The sequence below is a fragment of the Dendropsophus ebraccatus genome, chromosome 6 (genome assembly GCF_027789765.1).
Source record: "Dendropsophus ebraccatus isolate aDenEbr1 chromosome 6, aDenEbr1.pat, whole genome shotgun sequence".
NCBI lineage: Eukaryota > Metazoa > Chordata > Amphibia > Anura > Hylidae > Dendropsophus > Dendropsophus ebraccatus.
The window spans coordinates 97,227,565-97,244,840 of NC_091459.1; the positions used below are offsets into that span (position 1 = coordinate 97,227,565).

A 17,276-nucleotide genomic window follows, 5' to 3' on the forward strand; every position below is an offset into this window, starting at 1 on the left:
CATAGCGTATAACGTGTACCACCATTTTGGTGATGATTGTCTATCTTAAATTTTTATAATAAAGCTAAGTTTTATATCCTTAGTGATCTACCAGTTTCTTGATTTTTGAGTAATTTTTGCTTGCTTAATATAACTGTGGAGATACCCATCTTATGGAAGGAGTCTAGGTTCTCTAACCACACTGTATGTCTTAAGGCCAAACAACATGGCTCAAGCTAAGCTGTAGACAAGAGTCAATCTCCTAGATTGGCACTCGTTTACAGAGCCTATTACGTGGCTCAGTGATCGTGCGGCCAGGGCTGCATGAAAATTGATTGTTAGTATGGCCCTTTGCTTTATTCAGCAGTTGGCTGCACATCCCCTAATAAACGGTGAGATGTCTAACCAACAGCCAAGTATTGAGCAAGGCTTTTTTTTGGTTTATTGGCTGTATGCTGGCCCCATTATATGGGGCAAGATCTTTCAGATTATCATCCCATGTAGTAGAGCCTTTACCAGCACTAACCAGATTAGGTGGATTTTCTGAGAGGGAATCTAAAGAACTCCGGGGGCACCCTAACAAGCTATGTAGCAGAAATAGCTGCACACATGAGCAATATTCAAATGACTGTGATTTAAAAAAATTATGTTTTGGTTGATTTAACAAGAAAATTTAGGACTGAAATGTGGAACAACCCCTTTAATAGGGTTTCTTTTTTTGTACTCTGAGTTGGATTCATATGCATCACATTAATCGCTTTTTTTGTTGTAGTTTTTGTATTATCAAGAAAAAGTAGCAGTGAATCTGTGCAGGAAAAAGCTGTATCCTTCCTTACCCCTCACTTTTTAATAAAATAAAATAAAAACATAAAAAGATAAAAGTATACCTCCACGGCCATGTCTTCCGCCAGACACAGACGGCAGAGCAGACAGCCCAATTTCCTTGGCAATCATATTCCAGCTGCAGCTTCTCCTGCAAAGCTTATTTACAGGAACCAACACGGTTTTAAAGGGAACCTGTCATATTAAAAATGCAGTCCAAGCTGTGGAGAGCATGTGGTAGACCTAGAAGAGCAGATTTATATACAGATTTGTGGGAAAAGGTTTAGCAGAATTAGTAATTCATCTAAATCTTTGCTCTTCCTAGACTAAGGAGTCTAACGGGCGGTCCTAGTCAATGGCTGGCAGCCTTCCCTATATGAATGTATATACAGAGATAAATGTAGAGTTTGCATTTTCAATGTGAGGGGTCCCCTTTAACCATATAATGCAGGAGACCTCTATAGCATATCCCCTATTCACAGGATAGGGATAAGTATGAAATGCAAGGGGGCTCTGAACACTCTGCCCTATCCATGGAACTGCAAGATGACCAAGTGCATCACTTAGCCTTCTTCGGCAGCTCCTTTAGAGAATGAATGTAGTGGCGTCACAGTGGCAACCCTTGGCTTTATTCAAAACAAATGCATCAAGACTAGAGATGAGCGAACCTCCAGCATGCTCGAGTTGATCCGAACCCGAACTTTCGGCATTTGATTAGCGGTGGCTGCTGAACTTGGATAAAGCCCTAAGGCTATGTGGAAATCATGGATATAGTTATTGGCTGTATCCATGTTTTCCAGACAACCTTAGAGCTTTATCCAAGTTCAGCAGCTCCAGCTAATCAAATGCCGAACGTTCGGGTTCGGATCGACTAGAACCCGAACTTGGTTCGCTGATCTCTAATCAAGACCCCTTTTCTGGAGATCTCAGGGGATCTCACAATTCTGACCTTAGTTAATTTAAGTCAACAATATTTCATTAAAAATATTTTAATGTTATTTTTAACTAATCAATTTTTTTTATATGAATGTGTTTATATGTATCTCACTAATGTGTCTTTGAACACATTTTGGTCCCTCATAAAAACACAAACTATGGTCCATGTGACACAATAGTTGTGTTGAATGGACTTGCCGAACTGTTCGAGTTAGGCAACTTTCTCTAAGCCTGAACTCTCAGCATTTGACTCCTGGCGGCTGTAGATTTTGGATGCTGTCCTAGGGAGTACTATGATATAGATCATAGGCTGTATCCATGTTTTCCTGGCAGCCCTAGGATCTAGCTTCTCCAGCCTCCGGGAGACAAATGTAGAGTGTTCGGGTTCAGAGAAAGTTTGACACGTCTGCTCAACACTACACAGTAGTAAATGCAACAATAAAAACCTAAGTAAATCTGTGCCTGTACATGTTCTTGTCGTCAACTTTCTTTCTATGCTATAGTTTTTTTTCCATTATATTGTTATTTTATTTGTTAGTTTATGGTAATAAAATCTTTCTCACAGAACGCCTACACCATCCTTTTTAATGTCCATGACCACATGAGGCCTGACAACAGGATTCATCTTGTCTTCCTGAATGTTGTAGGCGCAGAGCTGACGTGCTGGAAAGCTTTGTGATAACTTATCTACTGGAACCTGATAGAACAGCAGAAGTTGCTGTGTGTGCAATATGTCAGATATGTTAGTGTTAGGAAATGGTGATGAGACTTGTGCACCGCATGGTATACAGCTTACACGGCTGCTGAAATAGCACTTCCTGTTTATCTACACACTCTCTCCGCAGCTTAGCTACAGAAGTCCTTTAACTCGCTAAATCGACAGGAAAAACTGAATAAAGAGAAAAAGCACAAGAGTGTTTGAAACTAGATCATGTTTATTTAGCATGAGTAACTTTTAGGGTAGACACTCATCCTCTAGAGTAACCTCTAGGACGTCCACTATGTAATATGCATGTTCACCCTTAATTCAGGTTTATGGTAGATACAAAAACAACTAAGTGAATGCAGCAAGCTGTTGACTTCCGTTTACCGTAATGCTAAATGAACCCACAGATCAGAACAGAAAACTGTGGGGATTCAGTACAGAGCGTCATCAATCACACATGTATGGCCTAACTGATAAGAGGGAAAGCCAAAGTGAGAAAGTGAAGACACTTTATTAAGACTAGCATACTCATGCATCGGTCTTAAATTAGGCCCCACCCCCATTTACCCCACCAGATTCACTCAGGGGCGCACACCTCTTAGGGTGCCTTTACACAGAGAGATTTATCTGACAGATTTTTGAAGCCAAGAGCTTTGTCTTTCCTTTATGACCTGTTCCCTTTTTACAGTCTGTTTCTGGCTTTGGCTTCTGTCAGATAAATCTGTCTATGTAAAGGCACCATTAGTCAATCCGGCGGGAAAACTTACCTGCTCCAGAGCAGTTGTAAATTTTTGCCTAGTTTGCGCCTCCTTGATAAATAAGGTGTGGGAAAGGCCACGCCCTCTCCTGCCTTGCTGCGCCACCCATCAGGCAAGTGTGGGATACGGCGGTAGTACAACACAGAAAAGGGGTAAATCTTCCCCTTTACCGTTGCACACGCCTGGGGCGCATTTTGATAAATGTCCCCCATAGTTTCTTATGCCATCTTGCATATGGTGTTTTGCTTTATTTCATAACATATCGCTTCTTTTGACCTATAATATCACATTTTATTTTCTTGCAGATGACGTTTGACCCAGAGGTTTTCTTTAATGTTCTTCTACCTCCAATAATTTTCCATGCAGGATACAGTCTAAAGAAGGTAACAATGTCATTATTTTTCATTAAATAAAGACACAATATTTTATATGGTACACACTAATGGCCTATGGAGTGCAAACCCCTATTTAAGTGAATATGATTGAAGTGCAGTGCCAGACAGATGCACATAGAGAACAAGCCTAAAGGGACATCTTAGAGAGTACCAGTGGCCCTTAAAGCATTACTTTATAAACTTTCGTCATGTCCTGTAGGTAACAAAGTTTTTGATTGCTTGGGGTTTCAGTGCAGAGACCCCAACCAATTTCTAGGTACAGCCAGAAGTGCATGGCAGTGAGTTTGACTTCCTTAGTACAGTAATGCTGTGGCCCGGGGTAGCTGTGAGGTGGTGGGGCTGGGGTTCTCTTGGACACTTGTCACGGTGTGCAAGAGTGGTGTTAGTACCCACCCCTGGACACACGGGCACTGCGCTTGAAAAAAGAGGGTAGCCCAAGTGTAAGGTGCGGCCACACAAAAATAGGAGTCCAGCACTTCACAAAAGTGACAGTTTACTGATAATCTGTGTACAGTAAGAGGATAGGTTGAAGAATACTCATACTCATGTTTAGGTCCCACGTGTGGACAAGGTTTTCCGGCTACCCCTCCTGAGGGTTTAGCACTGCATACTGGAGCAGATCTCTCTGTACCAGAATCTCTTTGTGGCTTAGTCCCTCCACACCTCTACTGACAAAAGACCTCCCTACAGGAACTAACTTTCATTTTATAGGAGTAACCGAGGCCTACTGTGATAGGTGGGGATGTACTGGACAGGAGAGAAGTGGTGTAATAGGGTGGAAAGTGGAGAAAGACACCTGCACCCGTGATTGGACAACATACCATGATGTAACAAACAACTGTTTACCCATTACCTTCAGCTGTGCTCATACAAAAGACCTTTACACAAGACAGAGAGTGACACCTAGTGGGAAAATAGAAATAAGCACCTTCATCCCCTTCTAGTGTGATACCTGACAGAGGCACTTTACCCAGGTGGAATAAGACTTAGTGAACCACCCGTACTGGGACACTACAGCAATACCTCGGTTCCCGAACACCTGAGTGTTCGAACACTTATGTGCTTAAAAAAAATTTCCCCCTGAAGTTTTGTTTGGTATCCGAAAAAAATCAGTAGACAATCAGGAGGTCGCTACATACTTTCTTCCTACATGAGCTAAACACTGCTGACATCAATATCATTCAGTCTGTTAAAGTTATACATTTTTAAAGAAGCCGTGGATGGAAACTCGTTTATGGTGGATTTATCGGGTTGTGGCCCGCAATATGATTTCATTGTGCTTCAAACTCAGGAGGTCCATATATACTTGAAGAAGTTTACGGCTAATTGGATGACCTGACAGTGTTCTTCTGTTTATGCTATAGTCAGATGCATACCTCAGAGGTAATGCAAAAATGTAATGTGAATGGGCCCAAAGACCTACATACTGCCTGCTGTTATATGCCCACAGTGTGCAATTTCACAGATCAGCCCTATGGAACTGTTAAATGCACCATTTACTGTATGCATAATAGCAAATGCTGCCATTTTGTTGACTGTCTGCAATCAACCAAGTAATCTCACTTTTTGTGCCGCAGAGACATTTCTTCCGCAATCTGGGAACCATATTAACATACGCATTTCTGGGTACTGCCATATCTTGCATGGTTATTGGGTGAGTACCATTTACATGACCTATTCTATCACAGCTGCTATTTCCGTGTAATCAGAGAACGGACATGACCATCTTTTTATACATAATAGCTTGAGCCAGAACCTTTTATTTTGTGATGTGTATTAGGCATTTTATGTTTGTGTATGACATGTTGTTTACTTCAGATATGCCTTGTTTTATGCAAATATCCCTTTTTGTGAGCAACTTTTTCTTTCCAAGACAAAGCTTGAGGTATTGGAGTACTGCTTGTGCGTATACTGTTGTGTAACAAATGGTCTGTTACAAGTAGAGCAGATTATTTATAAACTATTCCCATGGTTTACCCACCTGAGGATTACACACACAGTTTCCATGTACTTATATTCTAAGGCTTTAATCCATTGGACAATGATTCAGACACCTTTCCTTATCAAAGAAACTGTGCCACTTGTCTCCTTCCAGGGGGGATGCAGCTTAGCTCAATAGGAAACTTCCCAGACTGACAGCTCTGAACAGGGATTATCTATCATATCAGAAAGTGAGCACAGTACTGGACTGGACATCACCTCCAGCATCCTGGACACTAGGGCATGCTCATCTCTCTGCCTGTCAGTGCCAATTACAGGTCATTATAGACAATACATTACTGGCCCTTAAAAAATACCCAGATTGGTGCATTTGGCGTTCCTTTCCCGAGCGGCTTCAGGTTGACGGATATATGTCAACCTGATCTTAGTAAAAATAAATAAGAAATTATAAAAAATAATTTTGAAACATCTTTTCTTCCTTGATGTCATGACTCGGGCAAAATGCCTGTCCCGGCTGATGGACTGGCCGCTCAGCCAATCAGTGACTGGAGTGGCGTTTGTCCTGGAGCCCGGCAGGGGTCCCAAGGCTGGTGCGGCCACTCACCACGGCCACAGGAGGAGGTAAGTTTGTACTCCTGATCAAATTTCCCTCTGCCCCTGCTGGCTGCCAGATTTTAAAATTGTCCGGACCTCTCCTTTAAGAACTCAAGAACCTCCTCCCTAATAATGGTATAACATGTCCTCTAGTACATTGTACAGTATATGGAAAATTATATATTTGTTTTTATAAATTGTTTATTTTTGGATATTTCAAAAAGACATACAAAATAATCAAAAGCAGATAACAACATGTCCAGGTAATAGGGTTCACTGGGTTTCACAACAGAGAAGCTATACAGTCAGCATAGTACATCCCACCAGGTACTAGGTATGTTCTAGACACAAAGATTATAGGAATGCCAGCGAAGAACAAATGCTGTGGACTTCATTCACAGGAAACCAGGGTCCCGAACCTGAGGAACTAACCCATAGGGCCAACTGGGCCTCTATATCAAAAGAACAGTAAACACTTAATACAACATCAAACATAGAGGGGGAAAGACCAGGACAGGACAGAAACAAAAGGGGCAATAAGTTGTTCATGTAAAGTGCCAGCTGGTGTATGAGAGAGCTCATAATAAGTATCCCAAGGTGCCCAAACCTTCAGGAATTTGTCCACCCTGCCGTCCTGGGACGCTGTGGTGTACTCCAGTCTCCTGACATCCTGTATACGATTGACAAGTTCAACAGCAGAAGGGATAAGACGTTTTTTCCAATACTTAGCCAAAAGGCATTTAGATGCTGTCAGTATATACAGAAACAACCGAGCTTGGTGTTTCCTCATAGTTTTTGGGGGGATATTCAAGATGTAGGAGAGCGGAGTCAGAGGTACCACTTGACCCAGTACCGCCGCAGTCAACCCCTGGACCCCAGTCCAAAATGGTTTCAACTGAGGGCAATCCCAGAAGATATGTGGGAGGGTCCCCCTGTGAGCAAGGCATCTCCAGCATTCTGGCGGAGTAGCAGGATACAAACGATTTAGCAAATCCGGAGTGTGGTACCAGAAATAAAGGATCTTATATTGATTCTCTTTATAAGAAATACAAGAGGAGGATTTGGTCGCCTGGGCCCAAATAAGTTGCCACAGGCCCCACGACAATGGCCGCTGCAGGTAGTCCTCCCATTTCTCCATATATTTATGTTGCAAGGTATCGCCACTAGAGGGAGAATTAATAAGGGTATAGATGGTTGATATTAACCCCTTAGTACACGGGACACCTTTACACAGCTGTTCAAATAAGGTAGGTCTCTGGAAAGGTTTATAATCCGTGATCTGGGCTGCATAATAGGATATCGTTTCGTGATAGGCTGCTGCCCATAAGGGTAAGTCAAATCGCTCTCGGAGTGTCTGGAATGGCAAGACCTGTCGAGTAAAGGGGCACACCACATCAGCAAAATGGAACAGTCTAGCCCTTTGCCAGGGCGAGATTGCGTCATAACTATAGGCCTCAGGTATCCGATCTGTATATAAGAAAGGTGTCAACAGAGATGGTTGTGAATGTAAATGAAATTGGGCATTGGTCTGTCTCCATACGTCCCAGGTATGTTTCATCGGACTCAGCAGGGAGAGGGTGTCAGAAGGAGGGGTAGGGGACCAGATTAGGTTACTAGGGTGCAGTGGGGCTATCCACAATTTTTCGATCTCCGCCCATTTAGTGTAGGCCAGGAGATTAGTCCAGAAGGGTATATTCCGGAGATGGGTCGCTAGATAATATTTATAGAAGTCTGGCATGGCAAGTCCCCCATTACTACGCCCCGCACAGATCACTGACTGAGCCACTCTATGTCTTCCCCCCTTCCAAACAAACTTTAACAACGCCCCCTGTAACTTCCGGATGGCTAATTTAGGTATAGGTACCGGCAGCGTTTCTAACAGTTATAAAAACCTAGGAAGGACGTTCATTTTCACGGAATTTATCCTACCTATAAGAGATAGAGGGAGTTTGGCCCATTTAGTCAGCTGTACTGAGATATCTTGAAATAGTGGGGGAAAATTTTGCTTATATAGTGCAGAGTAGGTCGGGGTTATATTTGTGCCCAGGTATCTGAGGGATTGTTGACCCCATCTATAGGGATAGGAGGCCCGTAAAAGGGAGACCACCGAATCAGGAAGGTTAATCGCCAGTGCCTCAGTTTTATGAGGATTTATCTTATAGCCTGCTAAGGTGCCAAATTCATCCAAGAGAGAGTGCAAGTTAGGGAGGGTAACCAGGGGGTTCCTTAAAGTTAGCAAGACGTCATCCGCAAAGAGGGACAATTTGAATTCCCGATCCCTAACCTGCACTCCCTGTATGTCTGGAGATAGACGTATTTTAGCCGCAAGGGGTTCCATACTGAGGACAAACAGTAGTGGGGACAGGGGACAGCCCTGACGAGTCCCATTTTTAATGGGTAACGGTGGCGACATAGCATGCGCCAACTTTACTCTAGCTAAGGGGGTTGCATAGAGCGCTCGCGTTGCCTCCAGGAATGCACCAGAAATACCAAAAGCCTCCAAGGCCGAGAACAAAAAAGGCCAACCCAGCCTATCGAAGGCTTTCTCGGCGTCGAGACTCAAGAGAAGGCCCTGGGTCTCAGTCTTGTTCAGGATCTCAATGAGGTCAATGGTACGCCTGGTGTTATCCCCTGCCTGCCTATTCACAACGAACCCCACCTGGTCCGCATGCACAAGTGTCGGTAAATACTGTCCCAGCCTAACCGCTAGAATTTTAGTAAAGATTTTCAAGTCTGAGTTCAGAAGGGAAATGGGGCGGTAGCTCGCCGGGTCAGAGGGGTCCTTTCCCGACTTGGGGACCACAGTAATAAATGAATCCAGCATCCTTGGAGGGATAGGATTACCTTGCAGAAAGGAATTATACATCTCCAGGAGATACGGGGTCAGCATAGTAGCGAACGTCTTATAATAAGTATAGGGCAGACCATCCGGTCCAGGAGACTTCCCATTAGGGAGATTTTTAATCACCTCGCATAATTCCTCTAGGGTGATGGATTCATTTAGAGAGGCTAGGTCAGAGGGTGTAAGTCGCGGCAATTGGCAGGAGGCTAGGTATTGGTCAAGGAGGTGTGTACGTTGTGCTGGGTCCGATGGGAGGGAGTCAGGGAGGGAGTATAAGGAGGTGTAAAACTCCGCTAGGATTGCGGCTACTTTATTGGGGTCATGATGCAGGTGACCTTGTTTATCTTTCATGGCATAAGGGGAGGTCAGGAGAGCATTTTCCCTTAATTGTGAGGCTAGTAGTGTGTGAATTTTGTTGGCTCTACTGTAATATTTATGCTTGGTAAAATAGAGCATACGGTTGGCCCTGGCTGCGGCCAAATCTTTCAATTGGTTACGTATGGCTACCACTTCTCGGAGGAGTGGCAGGGAGGGGCGACAGGACAGAAGGGTTTCTTTAGATTTTAACGATTGTGTAAGTAAAGAGACCTGCTGTTCCCGGTCTTTTTTAAGGCGGGAAGACAGGGATATACAGTTCCCCCTAAAAACAGCTTTGTGGGCCTCCCACAATATGGACGGGTCGGATACACTACCCTCATTAAGTTGGAAATAATCTCGCAGCCCTGTCCCCAAGGACTCTCTATGCGGTGGGTGTTTCAATAACGCCTCATTGAGCCGCCAATGGCAAACCCTACGGGGGCGTGACGATAGTTCAACATCCAAGGAGACAGGGGCGTGATCTGACCATGTGATGGGGTGTATATCTGCCTGTACCATGGATCTAAGCCCCAGTATATTTCCTAAGAAAAGGTCAATTCTGGAGTGGGTGTGGTGAGGATGTGAATAAAAGGTGTATGCTTTAGCTGTGGGCTGTCCAACCCGCCACAGGTCATAGAGAAAGTGCCGTCTAAGCGTTTTGCGGAAGGCCGCTGAGAGCTGCTTCACATGTTTAGAGGGGGGAATCGATGCGACTGATTGCCTATCCCAGACCTCCGAGGGCGGTATATTAAAGTCACCACCAACCAATAACAGGGCAGGCGGGAGGCAAGCCACCCTGGTCAGGACGCTCTCCACAAACCCGACTTGACCTGAATTAGGAGCATAGAGGTTACATAATGTGACTGGTGTCCCATATAAGGAGCCCTGGAGGAGAATATAGCGACCCTGGGAGTCAATGATCGAAGTATCTACCTGCAGCGGGCAGTGCCTGCCAATCAGGATGGCCACACCCGCTCTCTTTTTATCTTTGGGAGCAGAGTATACCCGGGGGAATTTATGAAGGGCGAATTTAAAGGAACAGGTCTCATCATGGTGGGTCTCCTGAACAAACGCAATGTCCGCTCCAAGATGAGTCAGTTCTCGCAGCAATAATCGCCGTTTCAGGTCAGAATTAAGGCCCTTCACATTAATAGTCACTAGACGCACCATGATGAAAACAACATAAAAGTGATCCAGTCATGTACCTGCGCCCTACGCATCAGGGCCTGTGAAAGAATCCCTCCAGGTCCCAGCGAGCCCTTCAGGAGGAGAGGAGATCTCATGGTGACACCATTCCAGCCGACATCACAAAGAAAATTATGGAACAGAGAAACCTGAAACAAAAGGGAGGGTACACAACATATAGACTCGGGGGACTGACAAGACAAAACACGGACTGACAAACACCAAGTAACAAGAAAAAAACAACAAGACAGCATTATGCACCAGAGGAGCAACCCAAGCTCCCCAGATGACCGCCAGGCGTAGGGGAAGGCGTAAACCACACGTTCCCTACGGCTGCCCCACCCATAACCCAGGGGAGAAGGCACCAATCCCAGCAGGTAAGAGGGGAATCGAGTCAGGAAGAGGAGAAGGTGAGTAAGAAAGGAAAGAGCAAGGCCAATGCCCTGCATGGTCATTTGAACAGTAAAGGGAGGGAAAAAAAAACAAAACACAGAGACCCTTCCACTGCAAGTGAAGGACAAAACAATAGAATGGATAGCGGTATGACTAAGTAGGGACCAACAATCAGTAACCAAAATAGAGAAATCAGGGCCTTAGCGGCCTGTGAAAAAAGAAAAAAGGGGGTCAGGAGCCTCCCAGCTCCAACGGGAGGGCAGTTCACGGGGGGTGAGGCAGTCCACTTGCGTTCATGCGTCGGGGCTGGGTGCCAGGAGAGGGACGCTTCTTCCGTGATCGCACCGGAGTCCAGACCGGTGGTGGTGGGGGAGGCGGGGGTAAAAGTTCCCAGTTTTGAAGGCGGGGAGGTACAATATCAAGTGCCTCGCAGAAACTTTCCAAGTCTTCCGCCGCTCTCAGTGTGGCCGAGCGGCCATTCTTCCGGGCTGTCAGGCTAAATGGGAACCCCCAGCGGTATAAAATATGGGCATCTCGGAGCACTTGGAGCAATGGGCGTAGCCGCCTCTTCTGAAGGGTGATCCAAGAGAGATCAGGTAACAATTGTAGAGGGGCTCCATCATATTCAATGTCCTGTACATCACGGACTTTAGTCATAATGGCATCCTTTGTCAGGTAGTCCGTAACACAGCAAATCACATCTCTAGGCAAGGGGGAGGCATCTTTGGATCTCAGGGCCCTATGCGCCCTATCCAACTGTATCTGGTGATCTGGTGGAGCTCCAAGGATCTTGTTAAATATCATTACCAGTGTGCGTCTAAGGTCAGTATCACAAACCGTTTCAGGGAGGCCTCTCACTCTGATATTATGTCTGTGGCCCCTGTTGTCTAGGTCCTCCAAATGGCGTTGGTAGTCACATAGAGCCCCATGGTGGGAAGCAACCGTAGCTTGCAGGTCAACAATGTAAGAACGTATATTATCATGGTCATCCTCCAGGGATTCAATTCTCTGGGTCATAGCCTGCAGGTCCTGTCTCACTGTGGCTATTTCTGCTTTGCAGGTCTCCCTCACTTCAGTGATCAGAGAACGAAAGTCCTCCTTAGTAGGCATATTTTGCAGAAAACGTGACCAGTTGCTATCTGCCAGAGTGGGGAACTCGTCCCGGTCAGAGGTGGTAGATTGGGAGGACCACCATTCATTTCTGGCTGTGGCTATATGGCTAGGGTCCCCTATCCTCTCCCCCTGTTCCATACGGCTCACCGTCTCTCCGGTAACGGCCGAAGTATGTGGCTGTGGCGGGAGACGTTGAGGTTTAGGGGGCAGTTCTCCACCCGGTCCAGAGGGAAGCAACCCGTTCTGCGGCGTGGGGGGAGGAGGGACTCACTTGTTGCCGTAATGGCGGCCAGGTCTGGTCTCGGTCTACTTCCGGTTGTGGTCCCGGCGGGTTTTCCGACCGTTCAGGGGACCGGACAGGCTGACCTGTGGTATTCACAGTTGTGGGGATCACCACCGGGGGATTCAGCGAGGCGTTCAGGAGCAGGGTGCCTGGATCTGAGGCGCGCCGCGCGCCACGGGTAGGCGCCGGCGCCATCTTGGGATCTGTAGCTGGTCCGGACGGATTCAGGTAAGCGTCCAGGGTGCCGGATTTGGAGCTCAGCTTCAGGGTGGCACGGGTGACAGGCTTTTGGGAGGTCTTTTTCCCCTTCATGGGTCACTTTGGTCCAGGTGGGCAGTAGATATACCGCTTTACAGGCAATGTGGAGCGGGAGCTCTGGCTTAAGCGTCCTCACCCATCAGCTTCCGGGCACGCCCCCCTTGGAAAATTATATTTAATGTTATAATAAAATATAGTGTGTGTAAGCTGTCAACTTATGACTATGTATCACGTGCCCTCTAATACTGCACAGTAGGCACACTATGTCACCTGACGTGGCTATGTGGCCTTACAAGTGACATATAGAGGGATAGCATTTGATATGAATTGCTGTTTGGTTCCTCTTTTTTATGCACCTTATTATCTTTTGGCATTGAGCCATACTGCTCAGCTTTCTGGTAACCAGTATATCGCCGTCTTCCTCCTGCTCTGTTACCCTCAGTTTTTTCCATTTCATGTATACTTGATAAGCATTTATCTATTTAAGGAATTATGTTTGCAAGTTGAAATGCTTAGTTCACACAAACCGACCTCAGCCTGTGAAGACGCAGCTGTCCGTGCTTGCTCTACTGTGAGTTTTGCTAAGGCACAGTTTTTCTGATACGAGGAATATATATTCTTTTTGATTATATAAAAGGATTAACATATTTAAAAATCAGCGAGAATGTAACAGAGCTATATAAGTTACAGGCTAGCAGTTTTATTGGCCTCGCTGAATTCTGTGAATCCTCAGGAGTCTATTAAAATATGGAAACTGCAGAAAACAAATCCATTTATCCAAATGTGGAAATTAAACACAGTTATTTTAATGCAAAGTCAAATGAAGATGAACAACAGAAGCGCGCTTTTCTCTCCATCGGTATGAAGTCTGCTCTATAGCACATTTCACACTCGCTGCTCGGAGAATACAATTTATGGGAATACTGTTTAGATATGTAAATCAGGTCACACGCTCCCCTGACACTGTTTTTCTTACCGCTCACATTACCGAGTGTTCTCATCACTATTGTTTTTCTTGTTTTAACAGTGAATTACATTAGATGTATAATGACAATGGAGTGTCTTATTATGGGCAGCTTATTATAGTGGCAGGTCTGCTAGGCTAATATACTAAATGGCACAAAAAATGAGGAAATTTGGAGGATAGCCACTAAGGAAAAATACAGAGAATCTTTTAGTTATGGCTCCATATTCATGAAGACAGCTCTTCCCCACCGATGACTGACAGCCGCTGAGTATACAGGCAAATACATCAGGTGCTGTCAATGATTGGTAAGAGAGCAAGGAGAGCTGCAGACTCACTCATGCGGGTCTTGTGTAAGTCCACAGTATTTTTTCTTAGCAACTCTTAACCAGGCTGCTCAATATTTTTCATGCCATTGGGTGTTAAAGCTCAGGGCTTATAATATTCTTTTAAAGTAGTTTTCCAACCAATCAGTTTAATAATAAAAACCCCAAAAGACTATTGACCCCTATTTCTTCCAAACGGTTTCCCCAATGAAATGTTTTTTCTTAAAGACGTTTTCCACTCAAACAGAATTTTTGATATGTTGCTGCCCATGGTGAGACTAACAATTCATTTCAGACTTGTTATTATCTATTCAGCCTCCTTCCCCCAGTTGTGAGCTGCTGCTTTCTGCGGAAGACACAAAAATCTGTGTGTGAGCTTTTCTCTCTGTCTCCCCCTCCGCCCCCCCCCTACTGTCCACCGACAGATGATGTTGGTGGAGATAGGAGTCCAGCAGAAACCGTGTAGCTTGATCTATTTACTGATAATCTTGGTTTAGTGGATGTTTTGGCAGAGTTTCTTTAAATCTAGTTGTAAAGCTTAACCTTTTTTTTTTTTTTTTTACAATTTTTGGCAATGTTTTCTATTTTACTGTTTGTATCAAGTAATCCTGAAATATTGCAGTTTTCATTCAGATCACTAAGGCTAATGTTAAGCTGGTGATTCTTCACACATTCTCACCTCCCAGTCCTCCTTGACCAGCATACAGAGTCCTGCACGTACAGTAAGTCAAAGAGGGGGTGGGACATGAGGGCAAGCCAGAAGTCCTACCAGACTGTGGCACTTGAGCAGCTGTTCCCCACCTTCTTGACACTTGGTTCAGAAATTAAAAGTTGATTTTGTTTGTTTGGCAAACACTTACCTGTTCTAGGAAATGTGCATTATGCTTTTATACCCTAACAGCTATCTGACAGTTACTCCAGCTCTTAGCTGCAAACAAAACAAAAATACTTGAGGATTGCACATATGTGCAATATATGCAGGGGGAATAAAGTTAAGGAAATCAAGAGAATATGAAAAGAAAGAACAATTAATGTTTCAGGGAATGTGTAAGATTGAGAAAAGGCAATTAGATTGGGTTCTTTCATCAATTGAAGGCAAGGGCTGGTCAGGATGATCACAGTTTTTACTTTGTTGATAATTATATTGTCGCTGCAGCAATAGAAAATAAATAATAAATGTTTGATCAATCAGGAGAGAAGTTGCATAATCCTAAAAATATATCTAATTGTTAATATTCTGATATCATTACCATAATGTTAATGAATGATGGAGCAAAATAAAATGTCTGACAAGGCACTGCCATCTTGTGGCGGACTGTGCTATCTGCATTATTGAGCAGCTTTTGCAATTTGATTCATAAGTATGTTGAATTTCTTATTACTTATTCTTATTATTCTTCTTTGCCCTCAATTTTAGTTTAGTGCAGTATGTTACTGCTTGCGTATACAGTGGTCCATAGCACTATGAGCATTTTCTACACTAAACAGCTCCATTGTGGATTTTATGCAGTGAAAAATCCATTCTGAATCATGCAGATTTGCCACTGCAAATATAATCGAGGAGATGTAGAGAGAAATGATATTAGAAATAAAAAAATATAAAGTATTTTACAATCCATTGATTTGAATTTTGATGCCAGCCTGCAACTTTTCTTCAGAAAATCCACACCTATGGGTGTACATGTGGGTATGTTGTGGTTCAGTTCTGTGTGAAAGCATCCTTATTGTTAGATTTTCTAATTCATTCACAATCTGTGTTCTGTTCATGTTTGTGTATTAATCCCTAAAGGATACATGGCATACCCCTACGTCATGTGTCCGCTATGAGGATTCAACGAGGGGTCGCGCCGCGTTGCTATGTACAGCCGGGGACTGCGGCTATTAGCGAGCATAGTCCAATCACCATGCCCGCTAATGAAGACAGTTAAATGGAGCTGTCATAACTGACAGCTGCATTTAAATGCCTCTTATCGCCCCTCCGCGGTCTAGTGACGGAATCGAAATTCATCATACCTAGCCTGGCCTCAGCATTGGAATGTCGCTGCCCAGAATAATATAGCACTGATCTAAATAATGAGTGCTGTATTAGGTATACTTCACTGATCTCAATGAGAGATAAGTGCTGTTGTATTAGAAGTCACCCAGGTTGACTTCTAATTAATGTAAATGTAAAAATGTAAAAAAAATCAACCCCCTTTTCCCATTTTATAAATAAAAAAATATTAAAAAATGTGGTATCTTCGTGTGCATATTCACCCAAACTATTAAATTATCACATTCTTGACTATGCATGGCAAACAGCGTAAGTGCAAAAAAAATGTCAAAGTGCAACATTTTTGGTCGCATAAAATCCAGAAAAAATTGAATAAAAAGTGATCAAAAAGTTGCATATATGCAAGTAAGGTACCGATAGAAAGTACAGATCATGGCGCAAAATATGACACCTACACAGCCCCATAGACCAAAAAATAAAAGCGTTATAAGGATGGTCATAGAGCAATTTTAAGAAACATTTAGTTTTTTTTTAAGTTTTTCATTTTTTAAAAGCAGTCAACTAAAATAAAAGTTTTACAAGTTGCGTATTGTTGTAATCGAACTGATGTGAGGAACATAGAGAACATATCAGTTTTACCATAGCACGAACAGCTTGAACACAAACCCCCTCCCAAATAAAAAAAAAAATAGCATTTTTTTTATCAATTTCACTGCATAAATAATTTTTTCCCAGTTTCGCAGCATATTTTATGGAAAAATTCAGTCTGTAATTGCAAAGTAAAATTGGCGCAAAAAATAAGTGCTCATGTGGGTCTGTAGATGAAAAAATGCAATGAAGGATAACATAAGGCTCTTGGGAACACTGTGGCCCTTTCATTCATCTGAATATTGTCAATCATTAATATCAAAGTTGTAAAGTTCTGTTCGTACCTGTTTATTTTTAGGCCAGTTTCTTTCTCCCTTTGTAACCAAAAGGTATTAGGAAACAGATGTGTAAAAAGATCCCATTGATATCACCTGGATTCTGTGTATAACATAATTGTCTACAGAAGCATCTGTCTTCATCGGCTGTGACAAGGGACATCATTTTGATTAAATGGTAAAATGTTGTATAGATGCAACAGTGCCAAAAAGAACAGATTGCAGTCTGTACAGCTAGTTTATCAATGAATTTTCATCTTACAAAGTCTACTCTGGGAGGGCACCTTTGTTGTGCAGGAAAAAATAACAGGTGATGACAATAAACCGGTGAAATGTAATGTTTAGATTGGTGTTTAAGTGATAGACGGCACCTAGCTCAGGGATCACATCTCAAATTACTTTTGGCTGGGTAGTCCGCACACTTAAATATGATTTTAAAAAGAACTCCTTTAACGTGTGTACTGTTGCCTTAAGTAAAATCTAAATTAAATGTTTTGATATTGTGCTG

At 43.5% G+C, this 17,276-nt stretch overlaps 1 protein-coding gene across 1 annotated transcript in view; it reads left to right on the top strand.

Annotated features, from left to right (window-relative positions):
* The window catches only part of SLC9A9 (solute carrier family 9 member A9), a 540,762-nt gene that overhangs the window by 37,426 nt on the left and 486,060 nt on the right, over window positions 1–17,276 (top strand). The window contains exons 3-4 of the mRNA XM_069975404.1: window positions 3,507–3,584; window positions 5,174–5,250. Of these exons, the coding sequence (XP_069831505.1) occupies window positions 3,507–3,584; window positions 5,174–5,250 (155 nt within the window). The remainder of the gene's footprint in view (window positions 1–3,506; window positions 3,585–5,173; window positions 5,251–17,276) is intronic.